The 26,059-nt window shown below is 35.5% G+C and overlaps 5 protein-coding genes across 6 annotated transcripts; 1 reads left to right on the top strand and 4 right to left on the bottom strand.

The window, feature by feature from the left end:
• Positions 1-241: 241 nt before the first annotated feature.
• On the bottom strand, positions 242-25,434 carry LOC120204587 (protein C2-DOMAIN ABA-RELATED 4-like). 2 transcript variants are annotated; one of them, XM_039204647.1, is made up of 6 exons: positions 25,243-25,424; positions 25,075-25,170; positions 24,216-24,511; positions 15,319-15,326; positions 8,499-8,506; positions 242-253 (listed from the first exon to the last, which is right to left on the bottom strand). In XM_039204647.1, the coding sequence occupies exons 1-3, from the start codon at positions 25,360-25,362 to the stop codon at positions 24,218-24,220; spliced, it is 510 nt and encodes a 169-aa protein (XP_039060578.1). In that variant the 5' UTR covers positions 25,363-25,424; the 3' UTR covers positions 242-253; positions 8,499-8,506; positions 15,319-15,326; positions 24,216-24,217. The 2 variants fall into 2 exon arrangements, with proteins under 2 accessions (XP_039060578.1, XP_039060579.1); XM_039204648.1 differs by lacking the exons at positions 242-253; positions 8,499-8,506; positions 15,319-15,326 and having other exon boundaries at positions 24,208-24,511; positions 25,243-25,434.
• LOC120204588 (protein MOTHER of FT and TFL1-like) lies at positions 4,265-5,753 on the bottom strand. The gene is made up of 4 exons (XM_039204649.1): positions 5,559-5,753; positions 5,373-5,434; positions 4,973-5,013; positions 4,265-4,485 (listed from the first exon to the last, which is right to left on the bottom strand). Exons 1-4 carry the CDS (start codon positions 5,751-5,753, stop codon positions 4,265-4,267), a joined length of 519 nt encoding a protein of 172 aa, XP_039060580.1.
• LOC120204584 (V-type proton ATPase subunit B 1) lies at positions 8,030-14,357 on the bottom strand. Its single transcript, XM_039204644.1, has 15 exons — positions 14,254-14,357; positions 13,053-13,119; positions 12,766-12,821; positions 12,571-12,669; positions 12,367-12,426; positions 11,098-11,209; positions 10,787-10,995; positions 10,305-10,433; positions 10,030-10,167; positions 9,618-9,768; positions 9,330-9,412; positions 8,905-8,952; positions 8,718-8,771; positions 8,540-8,623; positions 8,030-8,444 (listed from the first exon to the last, which is right to left on the bottom strand). The coding sequence occupies exons 2-15, from the start codon at positions 13,108-13,110 to the stop codon at positions 8,259-8,261; spliced, it is 1,467 nt and encodes a 488-aa protein (XP_039060575.1). The 5' UTR covers positions 13,111-13,119; positions 14,254-14,357; the 3' UTR covers positions 8,030-8,258.
• Positions 16,531-18,042, top strand: LOC120204585 (tubulin beta-4 chain-like). Its single transcript, XM_039204645.1, has 3 exons — positions 16,531-16,934; positions 17,019-17,288; positions 17,375-18,042. The coding sequence occupies exons 1-3, from the start codon at positions 16,541-16,543 to the stop codon at positions 18,040-18,042; spliced, it is 1,332 nt and encodes a 443-aa protein (XP_039060576.1). The 5' UTR covers positions 16,531-16,540.
• Positions 18,511-22,184, bottom strand: LOC120204589 (auxin efflux carrier component 1-like). Its single transcript, XM_039204650.1, has 6 exons — positions 21,004-22,184; positions 20,608-20,848; positions 20,450-20,535; positions 20,014-20,171; positions 18,714-18,790; positions 18,511-18,612 (listed from the first exon to the last, which is right to left on the bottom strand). Exons 1-6 carry the CDS (start codon positions 22,139-22,141, stop codon positions 18,546-18,548), a joined length of 1,767 nt encoding a protein of 588 aa, XP_039060581.1. The 5' UTR covers positions 22,142-22,184; the 3' UTR covers positions 18,511-18,545.
• Positions 25,435-26,059: the final 625 nt, after the last annotated feature.

Here is a 26,059-nt window from a genome sequence, read left to right as displayed (position 1 = left end):
AAAGTGTACCCTAGACTGTTGTTTATGCACAAATACATTTCACGCAGCTCACTTCAGGATTAACCTGCAGAAACCAAACATTTGCTCAAACAACACTTTCTACACATCTAAAACCAACAAACAGCAAATTACTAAATTCTAGGTACTTAACCAAATATTTTCAAACCAATTAAAGAGTATATATGTTAACAACACTTGCTCAAACTTACCAATTGTTTATGTACAACTTTCAGCACGTGTATGCAGGTAGGCAGTGTCTCGAATATATCGATCTGGTCATATAATACCGAAACCACAAGCCTACTGCAGCTCTATCTCTATCTGTGGGAGGTATATATTGTATACTTCATGTCGTCAATCGTTCCAAGCACAAGCATACGAGAGGACCACAATCCCCTCTGGCTCCCTGCGTTTGTTGTGGCGCAGTCTCGTCTCTGATCATTGTACTTTTGAACTTCTTTGGCTTCTTGTTTCCAGATTTTGTCCAATAATCAATCGCATTCAAGAATTTAGCCAAATGATCGCTCCATCTCTTTGTAATAATATCTCTCAAATCAGACAATAGTATGTAATTCAACATGATGTCATATACCACTGTCTTCAGGGATGGGAGCTAAAGCTCGACGAGAAGCCAATGACGCTTTTCCAAAACAGGGATAAACATCTGCAATCATAAATAATTGCGCATATCAAATAAAATTTATGAAAACCTTTAAAATATTCAAAAAATAAATACTAACCTTATCGACCTCCCGCCATGTAGGATAAAGTTTACCTTTTCCATTAGCCAACTTATATGAAGCATCTCTCTGATCCTTCAAGTGAGCTGCGTGAAAAGATGTCGGCATAATAGTCCATCGAATACCTCTTTTCTTCAATTTTCTTATTATTAGAAGACGTGACGATACCCATGCATCAATATGTTATTTTATAAAAAAAATAAATATATTAGTGAATTTATTAATAATTTTAAAAAAATTAATCAAAATGCAATATAAGAAGAATATAATACTTACCCCCTTCGAGGTAGCCATTATCTTCAACCCCTAATAAAATACCCTACCAAGACTGATCAAGAAACAAATGAATAGCATCGTCGATTTGGCATAGGTCAGAATAATACCCCTTGCTCTGCTCATATAGATAAAAATCAACTGCGGTCTTAGCCCAAAGGGTATTATCCGTAATTGTGTCCGGTAGTGTTTTCATCTCCTGCTGAGGAATGGTACTGGCCGGTAACTCATACGAAAGCTAACACGCATCCATCATATCGGGTACGGGAGGTGGTTTATCAATATGTCTACATATGACACCAAATGAATCAGGCTCTTGAACGGCGGGAGAGACCAATTGAACGATGACAGTGGCCTCTTGAAAGGTGGGAGGGGCTTCTTCGATGATGATAGGGCCTCTTGAACGATAGGATGCGCCTCTTGAATGATGATAGGTGCATCGGGCTTATTCTTACAGAGTCTTGGCACTAGTAGGGTGAACGGAGACGTAATGGCACGTGCACGACGTCTGATGCGTGAACCCCATCGTACAAGAAAAACCCGACGTAAAGCATCTACCTTAACGGGCCGCTGAAAATAAATTAATATATAAATCAGTAAATAAATAAATAAATAATGCCGAAAAAAAGTTATTTGCATTTTTAGTATAGTATTAAACAAATTTACCTCATTGCGTAGAGTATTAACCTCATTCTGCAACAATGAAATAATCTCGCGTAGAGCGGCAACCTCATCACGTAAGGTAGATACCTCACCGCGTAGCACACCATTGTCATCGCGTAAAAAATCCACCTTACCACGTAAAGATCGAACCTCATCACGCCATGCACCATTATCTTCACGTAAAGTACCAACCTCATGACGTAAAACACCGACCTCATAACGTAATTCCCCTAACTCATCCCGTGGAGGTGGAGAACAGGGAGATGAGGATAGACAGAGCCTCTTTGCTGGTCGCCTATCATGAGGTGATGGTGGAGAAGAGGCTCGATGATGTGATGGAATAGGTGATGGTGGAGGTGGAGAAGAGGCTCGACCAGGTGATGACTCCGGGTGTCGAGCTATAGAATCGGCCCAATGGGGTGATGGCTCTCGAAGTGGGGGGTACTCATCATCCGTCCCATCAAAAAACCACTTACTAGCTTGCCACCAATCAGTGGCAAACTCAGCATCTGAGGGTGTCAGCCTCTGTAATGGGTAGTTGTCCTCCTAACAATATAAAAGCTCAAACAAAGTTAAACGTGTACTAGTAATAACTTGTTTATATATGGTAGTATTTGTGTGTTAACTTACATCATTAATCGTCGTATATGGGAGTAAGTCTTCCCAATCCAACATGCGTTTCCTCTTCCAGGTAATAGCCCTAGGAATATCATTTGATCTTTTTATCGCATATGTCCGCATGCTGGGGAAAGACTCAAATATCCAAATCTACAAACAATATAATACAAAAACATTAGTAATTGTTAAATAATTAATTATAATTTTGGAAACATTATATAAAAATTCTTACCTTAAAGGCCCAAGTAAAGCCTGTCAAAGTGTATTTAGAACCATCGCCCCGCAAACTTTTTCGGTCTTCGAAGGCAGACGACAACTTCTTCCAGGTAGCTTTCCATATATATGAACCCCACAGAAATAGGTTTCATGCATTTAGGTCCTCTACCAATAATATTAGGTCCTCAGAGATTGGTTGTATGCCCTCTTTGCCTAAAAAACCGGCATGCAAAAGTAGTAAATGGCATACTCGGACAACATCAAGGTCATCCATCCGAGTAAAACCATCTTTATCAAATAATCTCTTCAAGTCATCGACATGTATACTCGGCTTCGACTTTGCCAGCTCAGGAAAAACCCGATATAACCATGATAGGCGGGCGATATGACTAGTGTACCGACCTACATCATCGTGTCCGAAGCGTAGACCGGTGATTAAGCAAAACTCCTCCCGCCCAAAACAAGTATACGCTGGTGCCGGAGGAAAATGAAACCATATCTCTTCATCACCACGTTGTACCCCATCGGGTAGATCGTTAGTCATGGTATGAAGAAACAAATGTGTCAACATAGTATCTCCACCCGGATGTTGTACTTTCAGCCATGGCCCGAAGCAAGTATCCTCAAACAATTTTCTTTGTAGAGGTGTAAGCGTCGACGTAATTTTAGTGGCTATGCTTAATTTATTCCTTAAGGTCAATTGAGCCGAAAAAAATTTCTACAAAAACAATAAACATACCAAGTTAGATATATCAAAAACTACAAATTATACACTACAAACATACATGATATTAAACAGTGAAAACAAAGTCAAATATGTTTCAAACTAGCACGGTATTCACCCAAGTCATTATTCCATGATAGTTTACAAAATGCATCAAATAACATTCCAGAAGTAAGCACTTATATAAACATTTAAAGACAACATATAAGTTTAGTGCAGGTTCAAGGATAACATAAAGAGTAGTAGTTTATTCTTCAAACTTAAATTAGCAACACTGTGAAGTTAGTATTTGTGTTTGTTTTTTGGTTGAAGTAGTACAATTCATTCAAGTTTCAATTTGGCGAATAAAAGAAGTTTCAATTTTGCTAAGTGACTAACCATTTTCTTTTCATTTTGTAAATTTTTAAAAGACTGTCGTACGAGGGGTGAAAGGGCCTGAAATCCCCATTTAGAATAGTTTGCCTTGCTTCAGCAGAAAGCAACAAAGTTAGAAAGAAGTGACCGCCAAATGCATATTATCCTTAATCAAACTTAATAATAATTAACAACAGACGTTTTTGTTAATCGATCCATCATCATGTTGTATTCTTGTGAAATTCAAAGAGGAAGAAATTCTATAAACCAACTTTGATTTTGAATGATAGAGATGGTTTGATTTAATGCTAATTAAAATTAAATTTTAAACAAAATCAATGTTTAAATTTAATATTTATAAATAAAATAAACTAGATTACGAGGATCATCCATCATATTGGACTATTATGATAGATCAAATATAGATTGATATACCAAAAAATATATATAGTTTTGTTTGTATACCGAGTCATAAAAGAGGTATAACCTTAGCATCGAATATAAAGTGAACACATACAACTTCTCAAACGTACTACTATTACACTTGCACACAAACTACATTACATAAGAAATATAATTAATCAACATTTTAACCACACTCTCCCAACACACTCAAACCAGTTCTATATTTATATATTTATAATCAGAGAGACAGAGAGAGCAGTGGAGATTCAACTCAACGCCTTCGGTTGATGGGCTCCTTTTGGGCGTTGAAATACACAGTGGCCACAGGCAGCCCCAAGTTGAGGTGGTTGGCGAAGAACCTTGTGCTGAAGTTAGCCCGTGATGCCGGTTGCAGCACCGCACCCAACGGTCCCTTCTGTTGGAACAACACCAGAATGTACCGATGAATGCCCACCGGCGGCCGTGGCCCCATGTAACCCAGGATTTCCTTCCCTGAAAATAATCTCACTTGATTATTAAACTTGAAGACTATATTATTCTGTCCCGACCGAAGTCACGTAGACAGTGTCGTTACATTGCACGTGGCAATATGTAAGAGAATCCAAAGCTAGGGTGGGATGATACTTGTTGTTCAAACAACTAACCATGTGTCAGATCTGTGGTGCATGCAATTGCAAAATACAATGAATATAGAAATATTAGGGAAAAACTATTGGGTTGCAGAAACAGCCAATAAGGTTTTTAATTTTATATATTACATGCAAGATGCAGTGAGTGTGAGTCAGTTCTAAACAATTTTCCTTGCAAAAAAGAAGAAAAAATTGTGGGTTGCATGCATGCAAGAATTGGTTAATTCTCGGGTGAGATAAAAGAGATTGGTAAGAAAATCGAACTAAATATCATCATAATTGCAAGACTTGTTTCTGCTCAAATATGTTTTCCCTCAATTGATTAGGGGAGACAATATAAATATGTATACCTCTTGTGGGGCTGCTTCCACCGGGAATATCAGAAACGATCCTGAGACATGGAAGAAAGCAATCGGATTAGAGACTAACGTAATATTTCATAAAATTTTAAAACAAGATTTTATATGATAAAAACTTAAAAAATTATATTAGAAATTTAAAGGCGTAAAATTATAAAAGTTTAGAAATATAAAAATAGATCGTCAACAGAAAATATAAAGTTAAAAATATATAAAATTATTATCTATGAGAATTTCGTTTTTTTTTTAAGTGTGACCGAACTCGAGCACGGAGCACCACTAATCCATCTCTAGACTCTAAATCGAGTGATGTTTTACGAGTTGAACTACATGATGTTTTAGGAGATGAACTACATGTTTATATTATAAAATATTGGCTCAAAACACGTACCAGTGAACCCATTCACGCATGCTAGGCTCGCTGGGGCTCGGCGCATCAGGGTCTGTCATCACCTGGTTCAAAAACCATCAGCATGCATAATCAATTGCCACACTCAGGCATATCAACAAACATTAAACGTTCGTAAAGATAAACTCAATTGAAGTAAAAAAAAGAAAAAGAAAAAAGACAACGAACCAAAGTATAAAGCTGATTGGAGAGGCCATCGATGGCGACTTTCGGAGTGTTGATAGCCATGGAAGGCTTAATGTCACAGCCGTTGCTGACATGCTTGGCACCGTAGTTAACGGACATGGTGACGGTGGGAACAAACATGTCGATAACATCGCCGATGACACGACCGACGATGAGAGGATCGACAGAGGCAGCCATGGGAAGAAGAGGAAGATATTTTTGGTAGTGGGTGCAGTTCGGGGGAAAGGGGTTTATAAAGGGGGAGGAGTGGGGTTGGATTAGTGTGACGTAGGTGGCATGCATAGGGCATTAAAAAGTGAATTCAGCCACACACTGCCACGTGCTACGCCTACCAGCTGTTAAAAAGGTCACTGCTATTCCTTTTGTCTTTGTACCCGAGTAATGCAACCAATCTCTGCTACAATTTTTTTAATAACCTTATAAATTACACAAAATATAAGATAAATTACTATAAAAATTATATGGTGAATTATGTATTTTGCCTTCTATTTATTTCTTGGTTTAGTTTTGATCGTTTCTATGATACATAAAGATGGGGTATAAATGATGACATTACACACCGTATAAAGGTGGGATGACTAAAATGAAGGGCTGCAACTGGAGTTTTGTGTGACAAGAAGGTATCTCTAAAACTTAAGGGAAAATTTTATAGAATTACAATAAGACCAGCACTGCTGTATGGATCAGAATGTTGGGCAATCAAGAAGGATCACGTAAGGAGGATGGAGGCTGCAGAAATGAGAATGCTTCGATGGACATGTGGTAGGACTTTGTGAGACATGACACCAAACTCTGCAATTAGGAAGTCCTTGGGGGTTGTGCCTGTATCCGAAAAATTGAGGGAGGGAAGACTACGGTGGTTTGAGCATGTCCTTAGGCAACAACTGTCGGATGCGATCAGAAGAGTAAAGTCGATTACAATCGACGGTGCCAGAAGGAGAGGATGACCAAGGAGGAAGTGGGTAGACTGCTTGAGATCTGATTTGAAGGAATTAGCTCTTACCGAGGACATGACCTCTGATAGGAAAGTATGGAGACTCAAGACAAGGGTACCCGAGTAGTGTAGCATCTCTGTCTTCTTTTTAATGCCTTTATAGTAATCTCCATGACTTATACTTTTTATATGTTTCTGTTATTGGAATTTATGAAGGCTTAGAACTAGGATAACGGAGTAGTGTTGCCTTAGTTTAGGATTTAACCCATTTGACTTTATTCCTTCTTGTAGCTTGTTATCGCTGACTTCTGTGTATCCTCCTCTTCCTGTTTCCTCTTTTGAAATTTAACCGGGACTTACGTTTCTGTCTATAAGCAGAGATTTTTTACGCAGGGATTTATTTGCAGGGATTACCTCCCATTACAGACGCGCATATGAAGACTGCATATAAAGACTGTTCAACTGTGTATTTATTGATTTATTTATGCATGCATTGTATTTTATCTTTATTTTTAATTATCTTACTGCCGGAGGTCTTCCACGGAAGCTGCTCTCAATCTGGCGTTGGGGGCAGCCTACTACCCCACCCCCCCTTACCCCATTGCATATGAAAATAGGATTTTGTTATTGTTTTTGTTGTTGTTGTTTAGTTTTGATCGTTATTGAAACCTAAATTTATTTATATTAATTATTCATTTTATTGATGATATTCCCTCTGAAATTTTATTTGTGCCAGCCTCACACGAAAATTTTCTGTTATTAATATATATATACGTACACAATCTCGAAAATATTTCTGGATCCGCCACTATACCTAACGTCACGTTTTGATTTCTTTTTAGTCACCTGTCATTAAAAAATAAACAAAATTGCTGACATGATATATTTTTTAATTTTTTTCCAATGACGATGTGATATTACTTTATAGTAACTCGTCAACATAACCACTAACTTTTTAACAATTAGTGAACTAAACATAATCGTAAGTATGATTTTGACAAAAGAAATAGTTAGATGACCAAATCGAAATTGTGAGAATGATCGGACTAAATACGTTGATACCCAAAAATATAATATGATATAAACTTTGCATGAGTTACTATAGATATGCAACGTCTAAATATTCATTCGTTACAAGCTCTTCTAAGTTCTCATCTCTGTCAGTTTGCGTAGGAAAAAGATTGGAAGGAAAGGAAGAAATGCAAAAAGGAACGGAAATTGTGAGAAGGGGGGAGAAGATGTTTTTTTATTCATTTAAATTATTATATATTTATTAATTTAAATCTATACAGAAACATTTTATTAATTTTTCAAATAATATATATGAACAAATCGAGGTTAATGAATAACGACGCACCATCAGGAACCATTGGTATTGAGGCCATATTGCCAAGGTTCAAAATTTCCGAGCCTTGGAATTCGTAGTTTATTTCAACATAACAGCACAACTCATCCTCCGTCTGCATTATTATCATGATATCATCATCACATAACAAACAAAGAAGAAACAAAGAAGAAAAGCAGCTAAATGCAGTATGTCTGTGTTAGATATAATAATCCAAATCTACACAGTCAAAAATAAATAGGAATATAGGAAAAACAAATAACACAAAAGGGGGGGGGGGGCTAACCGGAAAATGTCATGTTTTATCACTTGTTTTACTAGTCAAAGAACTTCCACGTGGATACACAACTTCTACTGGCGGATACCGAGGAGGAGACAATCGAAGGGCATCAGTTTGCCTCCTTCAGTTACCTGCATCTCTACTGTAGAACTGGTCGAGAGTTTTTGCTGGTATACGGTGGAGAAGTTCACGAGGGAATATGCGGAGCAGCGTCCATGCCAAATCGAGTGACTGAAAGATGTTGCGGGTGTCATACGCTCCTTGGCTGACGAATTTCCTTTCAAATTTATCCAAGAACTCCAAGTATAGCTGTTACATTCAGGGACATCATGTTAGGTTCTTTCTAAGCAATTTCTTGACCAGGAAATGTTGCAAGAAAATTAATGAAGTGGAAAAGAGTAAACCAGATCCTCGGAAGAAAGCGCTTCTTCTCCAACAACAGCTTTCATGGCCTGCACGTCCTTCCCGATAGCATAGTTTGCATAAAGCTGATGGTTAAAGGATTGACAAACAGAAGAAGAGTTAGATGCCTTCACATAAAACAGAGGATTGAACATTTGAAATTATGCAATACAGTCGTACCTGGTTAGACACATCGGCGTGATCCCTGCGTGTCATCCCCTCACCAATGGCACTCTAGGAAAAAAATATAGAAAAGAAAAATGGTTACAATTCATAATAATTTACAGTTTGTATATTTTTCATCTTGGAAGATGAAAACTATCCTCCCGAAAAAGCAAAAGCTTCAACTAATGAGTGCTATCCAAACCTTCATCAGACGAGACAGCGATGGAAGCACATTGATTGGTGGGTATATCTGTCCAATTCAGAAAGAAGGAAAATTTATTAATTAAAAAAAAAACTAAATTGTCATTCATACAAAGAAGAAACCCATATTCACTAAAATCCATTTTGAAAACAGATGAATGCTATAGACCTCGAAATCAACCAGTTAAGAAAACAAGGTACGTGCCATCAACATCAGACACCATGATGTGCCGCATTCAACCCATGTCAACTTGAGAAATTTACTAACGCAATGCAATGATGGAGGAGATACAGTTCCCATTAAAAACACCATACTAAATATGAAATTTATGCATAAATTGATGAGAATCATGGTGATAACTTGTGAACCTTCGAATCTCCCAGATACACAAGTTGATAGCTTCTACAGGCTACATTTAGCATTACCTGTCTGTTATAAAGTTGCCTGTCAATGTATATTTGCCCCTCTGTGATATATCCAGTAAGATCCGGGGTGGGATGTGTAATATCTGCCAAAAATAATATATAAATAAAGAGAATGAAGTTCTGAATCAGAATTATAATTAAAGCAAGTATTGCAGTGCAAAAAGTTGATAGTTTTTTTTTTTATAGAATAGTAGGCCTCATTAAAACCCCCTTCCTACCCTCCATGTAACGAAAGTCACATGTAGGACATTGGGAGGAGAAAAAGTTGATAGTTAAAAGATCCATTACCATCATTTGGCATAGTAAGAATTGGAATCTGTGTGATAGAACCCTTTCTCCCTTCAATTCGTCCAGCACGCTCATATATGGTGGCCAAATCAGTATACATGTACCCAGGATATCCACGCCTTCCAGGTACTTCTTCTCGAGCAGCGGACACCTGCATTAGCAAAAGTAGTCTGTCTTACTCAAATGGCATAACATTCTATAAAACAACATGGATTTAAGATAAATAAAGACTAAACTTCCAGCATTCACATAAAAGCTTTCCAGAGCTTCATAAATTTCTGAAATGCATGTATTAAATGTCAGGAATGTAAGATCAATCAGGATCAATGAAAGTTTCATGGATCTTTGAAATATCTAGTAGCCGTGCACACCATAGAGTTTGCGCAAATGAGGCGTGGTGGTTTTTCATTACCTCACGGAGAGCATCAGCATAAGAACTCATGTCTGTAAGGATCACAAGAACATGCTTCCCACATTCATATGCCAAGTATTCTGCAGTAGTGAGAGCAATACGAGGTGTAATAATACGCTCAATTGTGGGATCATTAGCCTGTACAGAAGAAAGTAGAAGCTAATTTCCAGGTATAAATAAATTTTTGGAGTAGATGCAACCTCCCAACCAACCCACCCTTCCCATTTTAAAATAAATAAATGGATAAGGCCTCTGTATCTCAAATTGAATTATACCAGGTTTAGGAAAAGGGTCACTCTCTCCATTGAGCCATTTTCCTCAAAGTCACGTTTGAAGAACTGTGCAGTCTCCATGTTTACACCCATAGCCGCGAACACAATTGCAAAATTATCTTCTTCACCATCCTGAAATCAGTGAGTGAAGCATCAGCTTTTATAAACTTATGGATAGGCAGAAAGAAACAGCCATATCAAGGATAAATATGGCTCTGTTTTCAGTTGTAAGAAATATTGGTGGAAACAGATAACAACCAACACAAATTACAAAATGTTTATTTATTTTTTTATGTCTAGTCAATTTTGAGTTCACTCCAAAGGTACAAGCAACTGGGCAATGGCATACTATGAAATTAAAATTCCACTAGAAAGAAACTTCATTAAAATTTCATAGTTGATTCACAATTAGCACATTAACTCATTCAAACCATCAAGGATGTCACATTATTACCAAACAACCAATAGTAGTACATGAACTTTACCTCAAGAAGATCTCCTGACTTCTCCAAACGTTTCACCAAACCAGCCTGACGACAAATCTGAGCAGCAATTTCATTATGAGGAAGACCAGCAGCTGAGAAGAGAGGGATTTTTTGCCCTCTAGCAATTGAATTCATGACATCAATTGTTGAAATTCCAGTCTGTATCATCTCTTCAGGATAGGTTCTCTCGCTAGGATTAATGGAACTCCCTACAAAGTAAAAGATTAAAGGATAAGTAATGTAGCTAACAAACTACTGATTGCAAGCAACTTATACAGTTCAATTATCATTCATTCCACAACACTTCCTACCAGAGATATCCAAATATGCCTCAGGCAAGATAGGTGGACCATTATCTATTGGCTTGCCAGAGCCATTGAAAATGCGCCCAAGCATATCTGAAGAGACAGGAGTTTTCAACACCTACAAAATAGAGTCAGGAGAACGAATACAGGCAAACGAGTTAAAAAAAGCAGCAAAACTAACAGGGGAAAAAAAGAAATAGTTATCCAATGCACTCAAAATATGCTAAGTTTTCCTAAGGTACTTGGACTAGGATGTGCAGGGTATGCGTATGCTTCCAACAGGAGTATATTTAATTTCTTTCCTAAGTTTTTCCATGCATCTGTAAGATCCTTGGAGGGTCATATCCCCATACTCATGTCCGGATAAGCATTGAAAAAAGGTGTAGGACATGGGTACTTGAGAAGAGTTAGAGCAACATAGCAAACAAGTAATAGACTGCTAGTTATTAATGTTCACATTGGATGCGACAATAAGAATCAATAATTCCTCGATGGATATGGCATGTTCTGTGTTACATTCTTTTGAAAGGTAGCAAAACATGGTGCTAAGCAAAAACATAGATGGCTGATTGAACCATATACTAAATCTGCAATTTGAAGTAAACATAATTTTTTTTAATCTTAGTGTGTGTTTAGATGAGGAATTTCGAGGAGATGATTCACTTTAATCAAGGTTTTTAAAATCTTAAAAATGAGATTCCTTGTTTGTGTGAAAATAATAGGGAACTTTAAAATGTAAAAGGATTTTTTTTTTAAAAAAAGGGATTTTGGTAGCGCAAATCCCTTATTCAAATTTCACCTAAATAGGTGTTTTTTTTTAAATCCGTCCTAACCTTTTGTTGAAATGATGCATTTCAAAATGCTAGTATTTTAAAATTTCTCCAAAGTTTTAAAATTTCTCATCCAACACACCCTTAGAAGATAAAATATTACAACAATAACAACCAGTATAATGCCAAAAGAGAATCTTAGCTCACTACACAACATAAAATGTCTACAAGCTCTAGTAATTACAAGACTTAGTTCCCTTTTGGTCTGCTAAAGAACCAGGCATGTCAAAATTCAAGAAACTGCATATCAGCATGCCTTGTAATGTCTAAACACATACAATCAGATAAACAATGCCAACCAGCTATCTTAATTAAAAATTTCCCAACAGGAAAAGCAGAGATTCAATCATTTTGCAGGTGTGTTGAAGGTATGATATTTTCTTATCAAATTAGGAGATTCAAGAAAAGTGTTAAACATAAAAGACAAAATCAAGAAATTACATACCTCTCCTGTAAATTGCACAGTTGTATATTTGTTGTCAATTCCAGATGTTCCTTCAAAAACCTAGCCAACGAGACATATAAGTAGAGCATATGAAGAATAAATGCATCAGAAGTTGATGTTATTCGTTTTGGCATGATGTAAAAGTGCATAAAACAGGAATTCATAGTTCCAAAGGAAAGTAAGAGAATTTTAGACAGAAATTACCTGAACAACAGCCTTTTCTCCATCAACTTCAAGGACTTGACCACGCCTGGTTGTTCCATCCCCTAAACGAATATTAACAATTTCTTGAAATTTGGGTCCCTAGAAAAAGCATGAACCCTCAAATAATGAGTTGAAATACATACCAAACAAGCTTGAGAATAATAGTACATAATGAGTGAGAAAAACAAAACTTGCCTTCACTTTATCAAGAATTACTAAAGGCCCAGCAACTCCAGAAACTGTTCTATATTCTGCAATCAACTCAAGAAAAGTAAAGAATTATTCTTTTTAGTTTATCAGTTTCTTTCATGCAACAATTCCTGCTAGTCACAATACATGTGGCAGCTTAACCCCAATCTTATCACCAATTCAGCCCTCAAGATCGAACCTCACAATTCATAGCTAAATCACAATCCATTAAAAGAAAAGCAAACAAGGATTCTCATGATGATCATGCAACTAGTTTAGAGCAAGCAGTTTACCCATGCCAATCTCCAGTGTTCCCTCCTCAGTACCATTAATGTTTTCTGTCTTACCCATTTTTTAGTTCTGTCAAGAAAGAAAGCCACAAAGAGACGGAAAATTCATTTCTGGATGGGAAATGCGAAAAGTAAATAAAAAATAATTTTTTTATAAAAAGTACACTCTAATTCCATTCTCAATCTCTAGAAAAAATTCAAAGGAAAAAAAATCTAGAAGCTTGAAAATATGTTAAACATGTCAGGCTTCATTCTCTAAACCCGTCTAGCAAATTCCATAAGCTTGAAAAGTAGTTAAGTTGTAGAGATTTGTTAGATTATTGGTTTTGATACTTGCCTTTAACTATTTCCCTCAGTTTAACAAGAAAACAAACAGTAGAAAGCAAAATTTGCAATTGATTGAAAATTATTAATGTTTAAATATAACAGCAATTCTGGCATAAAGTTCTTATACGGTACAAGTAATAATACACTTTGCTCTCCTAAATGATACATTTTCATCTTAAAATCTTCAAAAACACAGTTTCCATTTGTGTCTGAACACGCTGTTTTCTTTTTTAATTCTGGATTAACATAATATAAATGATGAATGAGACAAATAAAAGAGCATGGCGAGAATTCTCAACCCGGAGATTAAGTAGTAGAAGTAGCAATCAAAGCCACACCTTAATAAATAAACTTATAAACGGAACAATTGCCAAACGAACGACTTTCCCTATTTATGTAGAAGAACCGAATTCCACTAATTTTCATAGTTTGCTACACTTTAAATCTATTCAATAAAATCACTTCCTTTAACCTTAAGTTATTCCAAAAGCACTGTTAATCATAACCATAATCTGGAACCTATTACTTACAATATGTACTAATCACGTCGTTCTAAATTCATAGAAATCATATTCGTACTTCCATTTAAGGAGGACTTAACTACACTAATGATCTAAGCTACAGATCATGAAACTTCAATAATCAGAAATGGTTCAAAGACAACTAGAATTGAAAACTTCTATTAAAAATTGGATCAAAATTAAGAGAATTAAACAGAGACAAAGAAATTAAACAACTTAAGAAAAATTGCAAACCGGTAGGAGGAACGGGTCGAATTAGAGAGGAACTGAATTCCGTACGATTAGTTTAAGCAATAGGAAATTGAAATTTACTGAATGGAAAACGAGATTTGAAAAAAGAAGAAGGAGGAACTTACAATTTTTGTGCGTTTTCTGTTTCACGGGAAGCAGCGAAGGAGCGAGAGACAGATAGGGGAATCAACTAAAAAGTCAGATCTACTGCGATTTGTGAATACAAAATGAAAATTGATTATATAAATAAATAATACTTGGTATATGTTTTAAAATATATTTATTACCAGCCATACTAATAATCCAACCAAAAGAAAAGGTAAATATAATTTTGGGCACTCCTAATGTGGTATTCAATTTTTTTTAGTGTAATTAGATATTTAATTTTTTTGCATAATCAGATGCTCAATTTTTTTTAGAATTAAGGGTCACTTCTGCCCCTGTAATAGATTTAATTTATTATTTTCACCATTATCATATTTTCGCATCAATTTAGGCCTCAAAGTTGTTTAATTGTATCATTTTATACCCTACCCCTAACTTAAAACTCTAAATCGATAACCTAGATCTTGGCCTCTAAACCCTAAATCTTATTCTCTAACTTAAAACCCTTAATTTAAGGTTTTAAGTGAGGGGTATGATATATAATGATGCGATTGAGCAACTTTGAGGGCTAAATTGATGTAGAAATACGATATGGGAGAAAATGATAAATTGTGTCTACTACATGGGCAAAACTAACCCTTTTGCCATTTTTTATAAAAAAAAAAGTATTTAATTTTTTTTAAAACTACACGTATTCATTTTATTTAAATGATATTAGAATTATAAAATAACCAATCAGAATTAAATGTGATTAAAAATTATTAAATACCAAATTATTCTCAAAGAAAAAACTTAAATAACTAATTATACTATTGAAAAATCAAATATCTAATTATAAAAAAAATAAAATACCACTTTACACATAAATACTAAAATTATGTACCAAAAGTTATATTTATCCAAAAATAAGTTTTAATAAATGAAAAAAAAAATCAAACTCGTTTTAAAAGTATGATATGGGCTTGGGCTTGAGCTTCGACACTTAACACTTGAACCCGAGCATTTTTTTTAAGTTATGATATATTATTTTATCTTTATATGTTATATAATATTTATCATAAAAGATAAATCTATAATAATATATATTATGGAAGAAAGTAAATCAAATTTAATATTCATATACATGCATGAACCAAACAATTTTAGTAGTTAAGAAATTATTGTTATTCTTTGAAGTTTCGGGTTTAAGCAACATGTACACAGAGGTGTTTGAAAATTCAAAATCAAATGATTGAGAGCATATAAACAGATACTACCTTATATTCATCTCATACTAATAAAAAAATTTCATATGCATAAGTTTATCTAGGACTTTATTTCATTTGGACTACAAACCCTTTTTTTAATAGTTTGAGTGATTATTACAAATTACTATAGATTTGGAATTTTTTTAATCACTGACAATATACACACTTCCTAACGCACCGCTCGAACTCTAAACCTCTAAAAAGAACGGGATTTTTTTATTATTATTGAATTTGTTGAATGAATTCAACACCTATATTTTGAATAATCAGTGATGTGGCGAATATTGATAGGAGAAAAGGATTAACTTGGTGGAAATTGTTGTAGATTATATATTTTTTAATGGGCCCGTGTTAATTAGACCTAGCTTTGGAATCCAAGTAGTTTGATTCGGAATATCTTAGGCCAAAATTGCTTAGTTTTATTATCAAATTATTTTCAAGTCATTTTTATTAGATTTTTACGTATATTGAATTTAAAATTAAAATATAAGAAAATTATATTATTTTTAAAAAAAATAAATCATAACAAAATATAAAATCAAATGGCGAACGAAAGAATATAATACTCAAGTTAAATTCAGATTGACCAAAACTCGACCCGACCTCATCCATTTCCATCTCTATTTGTACATCACCTTTGCATCGCAAGTATCTTTAGATTTTGCTTCTCTAGTCACAGCCAAGAAGAAAAATTAAGATGCATTGACTTAGAGCTTGGGGCGTCAATGTCATTGCTTACCACAAATAATTAATTATTACCACTAACCATATTTTAAAAAATGGTAACACTCCTTTACTCTTTGATAGCCGGCTTAAGCCTACTCCAAATGGCATCTTTTCGCTATATCCCCAAACCAACCCGATCTCACTACTAGACATACATTCTTTCGCTCTCGGTGGTCGGACACCCCTCAGCCGTCCGATCATGGTTCCCAAACCCAATCTCAACCCTTCATTCACAACTCAAATATGAAACGCCTTTTGTATAAATAGCTACCACGATCTCTTCACTTTTCAAGTCTTTGAAGGGAGCGTTCTTTTTAGTAACATAAGCCACAACATGCGTGAAATACTTCACATTCAAGGAGGGCAATGCGGGAACCAAATCGGATCCAAGTTTTGGGAAGTCGTTTGTGGTGAACACGGGATAGATCCGATCGGCAAGTACGTCGGAACTTCCGAGTTGCAACTCGAAAGGATTAATGTGTACTACAATGAGGCAAGTGGTGGTCGGTACGTGCCGCGGGCTGTTCTCATGGATCTTGAACCGGGGACGATGGACAGCATCCGAACTGGTCCGTATGGGCAGATTTTCAGGCCCGATAACTTTGTTTTCGGTCAGTCCGGAGCTGGAAACAATTGGGCTAAGGGTCATTACACCGAGGGGGCCGAGCTTATTGATTCGGTTCTCGATGTTGTTAGGAAGGAAGCTGAGAATTGTGACTGCCTTCAAGGTGCTTTTATTTGCCTCCCCAATGACATCCTACTGTTATGCTTTGTTTATATGCTTATTTAGCAACTTTTATTGAGTTTTGCAGGGTTTCAAGTGTGTCATTCACTTGGAGGAGGAACAGGGTCCGGAATGGGGACTCTGCTTATTTCGAAGATTCGAGAAGAATACCCGGATCGTATGATGCTTACGTTCTCGGTTTTCCCGTCTCCAAAGGTGTCCGACACCGTGGTGGAACCTTACAATGCTACTCTTTCAGTCCACCAGCTGGTGGAAAGTGCAGACGAGTGCATGGTTCTCGACAATGAAGCACTCTATGATATCTGCCTTAGAACACTAAAGCTCACTACCCCTAGCTGTATGTAATTGAACTAACACAATTCTTTTTGATGTTTTACATTTACTTTTGTTGAAAACGTTTAATTTCGTTTCATCTTGTTTCAGTTGGAGACTTGAACCACTTGATATCTGCAACAATGAGTGGTGTGACCTGCTGCTTGCGATTCCCGGGTCAGCTCAACTCGGATCTCCGAAAACTAGCCGTGAACTTGATCCCGTTCCCGAGGCTTCACTTTTTCATGGTGGGATTTGCTCCATTAACATCTAGAGGATCGCAGCAATACCGTGCACTCACGGTCCCCGAGCTGACACAACAAATGTGGGATGCCAAGAACATGATGTGTGCCGCCGATCCACGCCACGGTCGTTACCTTACCGCATCGGCGTTGTATAGAGGCAAAATGAGCACAAAGGAAGTCGATGAACAAATCCTGAACGTGCAAAACAAGAACTCTTCCTACTTCGTCGAGTGGATCCCGAACAATGTGAAATCAAGTGTTTGTGACATCCCTCCCGAAGGGCTTTCGATGGCTTCAACTTTCATCGGGAATTCAACTTCGATACAGGAGATGTTGAGGAGAGTTAGTGAGCAGTTCACTGCCATGTTTAGGAGGAAAGCCTTCTTGCATTGGTACACCGGGGAAGGAATGGATGAAATGGAGTTCACTGAAGCTGAAAGCAACATGAATGACCTTGTTGCAGAGTATCAGCAGTATCAAGATGCCTCAACCGATGAAGATGACGGGTATGAAGACGACGATGATGCTCGGTGAACTTGCTGCTACGTATGCTAGGTGCAGCAATGGCACAGTATTGAAAAATGTTTGTGCCTATGGTTTTTGAGTATTTCCCTAAAGGCTTCCTCTCCTTAATTCAGCATTAAGGAAGAAGGAAGAAACTTTTGTTACTTGTGTGAAGGGGAAGCCCCTTAATTTATGGCTTTATCCAATTCCTGCTTTTGATGTGTGTTCTAATGGTAATATAGAAACTTCTCAAACTGTTAATTGCCTTGATTAATGATATAATATTATTAAGTAGGTTAAAGTTCGAATCCTGATATTGTGAATGGAATAATTGGATTAGGAGAGCCGCTCCCATAATTCGATCTAAATTAATTACAAACTTTACTAGGAAAATAAAAACAAAAATTCACAAGGTTAAGGGTGGATCCTTGGATTTGTTTAGGAAAAGGGGTTTGAATTTGTTGGCATGGATCAAACCCCAAAAGCATGAAATAATTAAGATGTTGACATATAGGTCAGTGCCATCGGCTACCTCATAATCCCAATAGTACGTAGTACACAAGCGTTATGGGCAACGCTATTAGCATCCCAAAAATAACCCTGCAATTCAACCCCAAAAAATGAGGAGAAACTTATTTATATAATCAGAGAAAAAGCAAAATTAATATAATTATAAAAAAAATAGTGTAAAAAGGAGTTACGCTGTGCTGAGAATATCAGGGTGTACGTTGTATTCCTTGGCAAAGACAAAGGGCACAATTCCTTGTGGGAGAGCTGCCTGTTGGAAACCCAAATACATGCAAACCAAAATAAAAAGAAATAAACGAAGGACATGTTAGATTATGCATGGGTGGTAAAAGGAAATATTCTTATCTCTAAAAGTTTTGATTTCTAGTAGTTATATTTACAGATGTATTATCAATAGGTTAAGAAAGTTATGAGCAAATATTACTTTTTAATTATCCTAGACTATTCAAAAGAAAAATTACATATGGTATGTTATATTATATAGTGCGACTAAAATTCGACGTGAAAAAAATTATTTTTATCAATTTGATTTGATATTAAAAATTTTGGCTTAAAAAATTCAAATAAATTTTGAGTTATAAAATAAGATTCGAATAACTTTATTTCTTTTTAGTAATTAGTGGATTAGTTTTTAAGTTCGAGTGAAGTCCTTCAACTATATATGATATATGTATATCACATACAAAAAAATACGTGTGTGTATATATATATATATTGTATATGGTTATATAAAGTTGTTTAAATTGAAATCAATTGTAAAATGAAATTAAAATATTTGCAATTAAATTTAAAATAGAAACTCAAACAATTCAACTCTAAATTTCATAAAATTAATTCAACTAAAAAAATTAAGGGTAAAGTATATAAATAGTCCCTCGATTATAGGGTGTTACTTTGTTGAGTCCATCGTCTATTAAAAGTTATAAAATAGTCCTCCAACTATAGGGTATTGCTTTGTTGAGTCCCTCTATTAAAAATTAAAAAATGATAAACATATGTTCTAAACTCATCATTTTTCATTAAAAAATTGGCGGTCGTCCGAGCTGAATGTGAATTTGCTAACTGAGATATGATAAAATTTAATTCTAGAAACGTTTGAATTATATTGTTGTTTGAGATTCTAGGATCAGATTTTATCATATCTCAATTAACAACTTAACGTTCAATTCAGACGATCGTCAATTTTTTAACAGAAAAAAGATGAGCTTGAAACATATGAGTAATATGTTGTCATTTTATAACTTTTAATAGTCGAAAGACTCAATAAAACAACACCTTAAAGTGATGAATCATCTAGAATCTCTATAGTCGAGAGACTCTTTATATACTTTACCTAAAAATTAAATAAAATTAGAATTATAAAATAGATCAATTTTTGAGTGTGGGTTGTGGAGCTTAAGTTGTGTGAGACGATAAGGAGTAGGGAAGAGGAAATAACGATGGTAAAAGAGAAAGGGCAAAAGGCAAAGTGACCTGTACAATGGCAACGTGTAAGAGAACGCCACGTAGGCCAACAATAACGGAAGCTGCTGCCATCACAGCTGGACCTACAAGGAATCTAACACCCATAGCAAAAGCTGCAACGGAATTCCCACATGCTATGATCCTTGGTTGTAATGCCATGAACAGACCTGTCGCCACATCATACCATCCCTATTAATCTCGAATAGAATCGAATTTCATACAGAAAGATATTAATTTTTTTATCACTCGAACGAATATTAATAGAATATAGATGTTCCATCATTTTAGAGATCTTTCATCATCATTTCCACCACCCCAACTTATTATGATCATCATGACCATATACTGTTCAGGTCACTTTGCTTACGCAGTTGTGCTTGCTTTATAACAACATTTAATAATAACATAAAGCCAATACTGTTTGTACTTAAAGAAAATCACTGACCAAGGCTGAACATGGCCATGCCAAGCCCTGCATCGGACAGAATGGCGATGGACTTGGCTATTATGGCAGGCATTTGTACATTCCACCTAAAAATAAACCAAGCAATGAGCTATAAGAGAGATTAACACAGTGCCGAATTTTGTAATAGTATTTGTTACCTGAATGAGATTAGGGACCAAATGAGGCCTATTAAGCTTGAGTAAGTGTTGGGGTTTCTTATAAGTTTTCTCCAAACCATGATCAGTATTAGTCTTGTGATGACACTTGTTGGTGGCATGGTTTTCGGCTTGCCGTTGCCCGTGGGATGATCCCCCGCTTTGTCATTACCATCACGGTGGCTGTTCGTTTCTTGTTCCGATCCTCGATTCCCAAACCCGAAATCTTCTCTTTCGGTGTACTCTTCCAATGGAAAGACGAAGCAAAGCAAATACTTATATAACCATTAATTTGTAGATGAATGCATAATTTTATGTTATAGTACAAATTTATAAAATTTTCAAAGTATGATCAGACAGTCCATTCCTGGAACAAACATAAATGTAGTATAAAGTTACCTTTGCCTGGGGAGAGAGGAACTCTATCCTCTTTGTGGTCCGTTGCTCCATATTCATGGCCGCCGCCGCCGCCGCCACCACCAAAGACATCGGATACAGGAGAAGCACTTGAACTCCAAGCAAACATATGAGGGTCCCTAACACCATCTTCAGCCTTATGGTGAGCTTGATCATTATGCTTCTTTGCCTTAGACCCATGATTAGGAGCCGGGTAATGGACTGCACCGGCACTGCCTGGTGCGTGGTAATGAGCTTGATCATAATTAGATGGTCTCGGAGTGGGTCCTCGAGAGGCAGACATCCCATAAACATCCGCAGCACCGAAATTCGAGTTGCGTCCACCAGCCATCATGGAGCAGAAATCAGTGTGATTAAAGCTAGAGCCTCTCGGTGTGGGGTTCCTCGATGATTGCAAAGAGTAGATCTCGGCATTGGTTAGATTAGAAGGTCGTGGAGTTGTCGAAGAGAATCCATGGGATTTTCTCGAGAAAATATCTGATCTCGAGGCATTGGATTTCCTGACAGTAACATGGAGCTTACCATCTTCTTTGATCTCAGCCTCGGTTTCCAATGGTTGTCGACCGTCAAGCGACATGATATCCGAGTCGACATGGATCGAAACAATAGTACCAGCAGTGTCGGGGAATTGCTCCGATATCAACATTCTTGCACCTCTATATTCAAACATGAAAAGCATCAAAGTGTACCAAATAATGCACTGAAGAACAACGATCTGAACCATCAAGCTTCCGGAAAACTCTCCATACATCCCTTGAAGCAAAGGGATGCCCATGACCAAAGTGTTTGGAAGGGTAGAAAGTGAAAAGAGGGTGATGGTCCATTCCAAGGAACCCCTTTTGCTCAAATTGCACCAAACCGCCAGAATCACAAGGACTATGACCTTTTGTAGGGTATCAGCAGCTATGAAACGAAAGTTCATTGCATAAGGATCGTTTGAGGCGATGAAGTGAAAGGAAAGGAGAGGGACGGCAAAGAGAGCAACGAAGCGATTGATCCCAGAACACTGACCGGGAGAGAAGATCTTCCACCATTTCACTGAACCGTAAGCTAAAATCATGGCCACGTAAAGTGGCACCATGGCAGTCATCACATGGTAGAAATCTTTCAAACTGATCATCTTTGGCAAGCTATAAGTTGAACTGACTTACTCAGATCAAGAAAACAAGTTGAAGCTTGATTGAGAAGAAGAAGAAGAAGATGATAGGCTCGGTGGAAGTGATGATAATGATGGGAAAAACAAAGAAAAAGGGAGAGCATGTGTTTATGGGTTTGCAGTCCCCCAAAGCACAGGGTTTTTCTGCTTTTTATTTGTTTATTGGGTTAATATTATAATACACTCATTTAAAAAAAATAATCTTAAACTTAAATAAAATTTTAAAATTTATCCATTAAAAACTTTTATTTATATCAGTGCATTAACTATAAAATCTTATCTATATAGGATTAGTTTGCTGATCTTTTGGTTTATAGTACATGTGTAGAAAGAATAAATTATTTATCCGGTTTGATAGACCTAATAGATTTTGTTTTGTTTAAATTCAAATAAGATAATTTTTTATTTAAATTGACTCAATCTAATTCAAATTTCGGGAGAAGGAAAGAGAATGATTTTAGTGGATCTAAAACCTATAATTTAAGGAAATATTATATAACAAAGATGAACAGTTTAGTCAAGCGCCCAAATATGTTTGCCAACCTTTTCGAATTCATTAAATGGTATAAAAGGATAATATTTCTTTAAAAGTTTTAGATTCGAATAAACGTATCTACACAATATGTGTTCATTGTAAATAAAAAAAACATGAACAATTATTACCTCGTAATTATCTCAGACTATTCGAGAGAGAAAATGTTTATCTCTTTATTATTTCCTTCAATAAATGTGTTTCTAGATTTTCATAATTTTAAATTTTCACTACATTCTAGTACATTTTCATTTTCCAATATGCATAGTAATGTGGATTTCAATTTTCAACATAAAATTTATATTATTCTTTTATATATTGATGGTTAAAAATTTTCTTCTCAATTAATTTTGTTCTATTATTATACACTTTTAATTACTATTTAAACATATGTAAACAAAACTTGTATTATTTCAAATAATTATTTTGAAAATATTTCTTTATACAGTTTTCTAAATTCCTGGTACGGCGGATTTGAATGAAGATGAAGGGAGAATTGGATTGTTTCTAGAAGTGAGTAAAGGTTAATCTTACAACACTTTGAAATTCACTCACTCCAAACACCATGCTTAATTGCACGCATTGCAGCATAGGTTATGCTTTCCAAGAATATTAATAAACTATTAACTTCTATGTACTTTTAGCCTTCTAGGTGTGAACATAGTGACCGACAAACTAATCGAAAATCATTCGTATAACGTTCGTTTATTAAGTTAAGTAAATGAGTGTGAATAATATTTTTATGTTCATTTAATAAACAAATAAACACGAACATAGATGTATTCGGTTTGTTTATATTTACGAACAAACTAATTTTTGGCTCATTTATAAGCTTGTTATCGACTCATTTACTCGGTTCTCATTTTTCTTTTTCTTTTTTTACATTTTAAATATTGATGAAAGATATGGACTAAATTGAGCATGAAGTGAACTCTGGAGTTCAAAATAATAAATCTAAGGAACTAAAGGACTTGTGCCATAATTTCACTATATTTATTTGGCTTGCAAATAAAAGCTAAAAAAAGGAAGGGTTGGTTGTCAAACATTAAATGAATATATTGGTGAACGCTAAACGAATGAACAATAATACATTTAAAAATAAACAAACATGAATATGATAATGAAAATTTAAACGAACACAAATCAAACATGAACATTTTCAAAAATAGACAACAATCACAAGTATAACACTATTCGTTCAAACTCGATTTATTTACGCTTGGCTTATTTTTAGCTAACCATATTAATTTATTTTTTCTTCTATCACCATAACCAGATGATGTGAAAATGAATATATATGTATTGAAAGAAGTTCTCAGCAAAGATAAGAGAGTTGGAGTAGATAATAATAGATTGTACTTACTTTATTTGGTATTCAAAAACAGTGGCATGGCAGGATAAACCAAGACTTGTTCAATCCCATGTGTAAGCCAATGAGCATATTGTTTTTTTAATAGAAATACAAGTGCAGAACATATAGGATATTAATTATAGGATGGGAACAATGTTTATCGAAGGCCTTTACAACCAGGGAGGTCGATCCACTCGAGTTGAAGTTCTATTTCACCGCACTCCACGTTTCTCAATCTGAGGCAAAGGTCTTGAACAACCTTCCCTTCCCTCAATACGATGCTGCTCTCTTCTGCCAAGCAGTTTGTCCGGCACGGTTGCACTTTCGATAATATCGTTCCGTTCGGGAAGTCTGCGTAGTCCAGTCTCAACGCTTGTATGAACGTCTTAATACTGAACTCCGCATCACCCATTTTGTCGTCCATGCTGAATCTGTCGTAGTCGTACACAATCTGGATACCAATCACAGAAAAAGGATTGCAATTAGGGGCGTAAATAAGTAGAACGTTTGTTGAATTGTTCATTAAATAAACGTGAATGACCAAAAACGAACAAACACGTATAGGAGTGTGTTCAGTTTGTTTATTAACTCATTTGTAAATTCGTTTACCCGCTTTTCTTTTTATTTATATTTATATTTTATATATTGATGAAAGTATGAATTAAATTGAATATAGTATAAACTTAAATTTAAATGATAACACTTAATAAGCTTAAGGACCGAATAGTATAATTTCACCATTTTTTAATTCTAAATTAAAAAAAAGTAAAAAGAGTCCGTTGGTTGTCTAGAGTACTCGAGACATATAAACGAATATGTTCATGTATATTGACGAATGTTAAAAGAATATAATTAAACCACTAATCGTATCAGACAGTAATACATTTAAAAACAAACAGATAAATATCGAATAATGTTAACGATAAATAAACAAATATGAATATAATCTTATTCGGTCCAATTTATTTACACCTCTAATGGCAACCTGCTAAATGCAATGTAGAAACCACTTACAAGATGGATTGGCATATCAGGATCTGTAATGGAAAGAGTTAAATCTTCATTCCACACAGGATTAACATCCATATCTATTACTCTAGTCTTCAATGTCTGCAAGAAACATAAAATTAAGGTATGGGAAGAGCAGAGTAAATTGAGGTTTGAAAGTGTATGATGTAAAACCTGGTTGCCCATCGTGAAAATAATGTAAGGGTCGCTGGTACGGACATCACGGACGGCAAGGTTTACTCCCCGTTTCACGTGAATCCTCAGCAGACCCATGATCTCCCCCAACGCAGCCATTAGTTTGATCAACCGTGTTAATGTTTGATGATTTCAAAAACAAATTTATGTTTAATTAAGAAACCCAGATTAAATTGGGAGCCACCAGAATTGCGTTGGCCGAGAGAGAAAGAGACGCCTCTTTTCTTTATTTTTTTAAATTTTTATTCTGCAAAAATGGGAGGGGTGAGAGCTTGAGGAAGGAGAATGTGGGGGATTAATACTTGACATGGGTGACCGACAGAACCGGGAAATACGGTTATAATTAGATGGAATTGGTCTTTCTTTAATGAGGTTTTATTTGGTTGCTTACGCCTTTAAATCATATGTACACGTCGCATATTTTTACTTTTTTTACCTCACATCTCGATTTCATTTTCTCAATTCAATTTGCCTTTTTTTCTTACTTTTATCTATTTAAATTAATTGTAAATTATGTATTTAGTCATCTAATTATGTACGTGGTTCTGTTATGGTCATTCAATTTTTTTTAAATTATACTTAACGTTATATTTTGATTTTATTTTGGTTATCTACCATTAACAAATTAACGGTGATATTGACATGTCACCATAAGGTAAAGTCACATCATTATTGAAAAAATTTAAAAATTGTCACATCAGTTGCTCTATTAATTTTTTTAACGGTGAGTAGCCAAAATGAAACTAAAACGAAACGTTTGAAATGATTTTGAGAAAAATAGTTGAGTGACCAAAAT

The sequence above is a fragment of the Hibiscus syriacus genome, unplaced genomic scaffold, assembly GCF_006381635.1.
Source record: "Hibiscus syriacus cultivar Baekdansim isolate YM2019G1 unplaced genomic scaffold, ASM638163v2 tig00011079_pilon, whole genome shotgun sequence".
Lineage (NCBI taxonomy): Eukaryota > Viridiplantae > Streptophyta > Magnoliopsida > Malvales > Malvaceae > Hibiscus > Hibiscus syriacus.
This window is presented reverse-complemented; position numbering and strand designations above follow the sequence as displayed.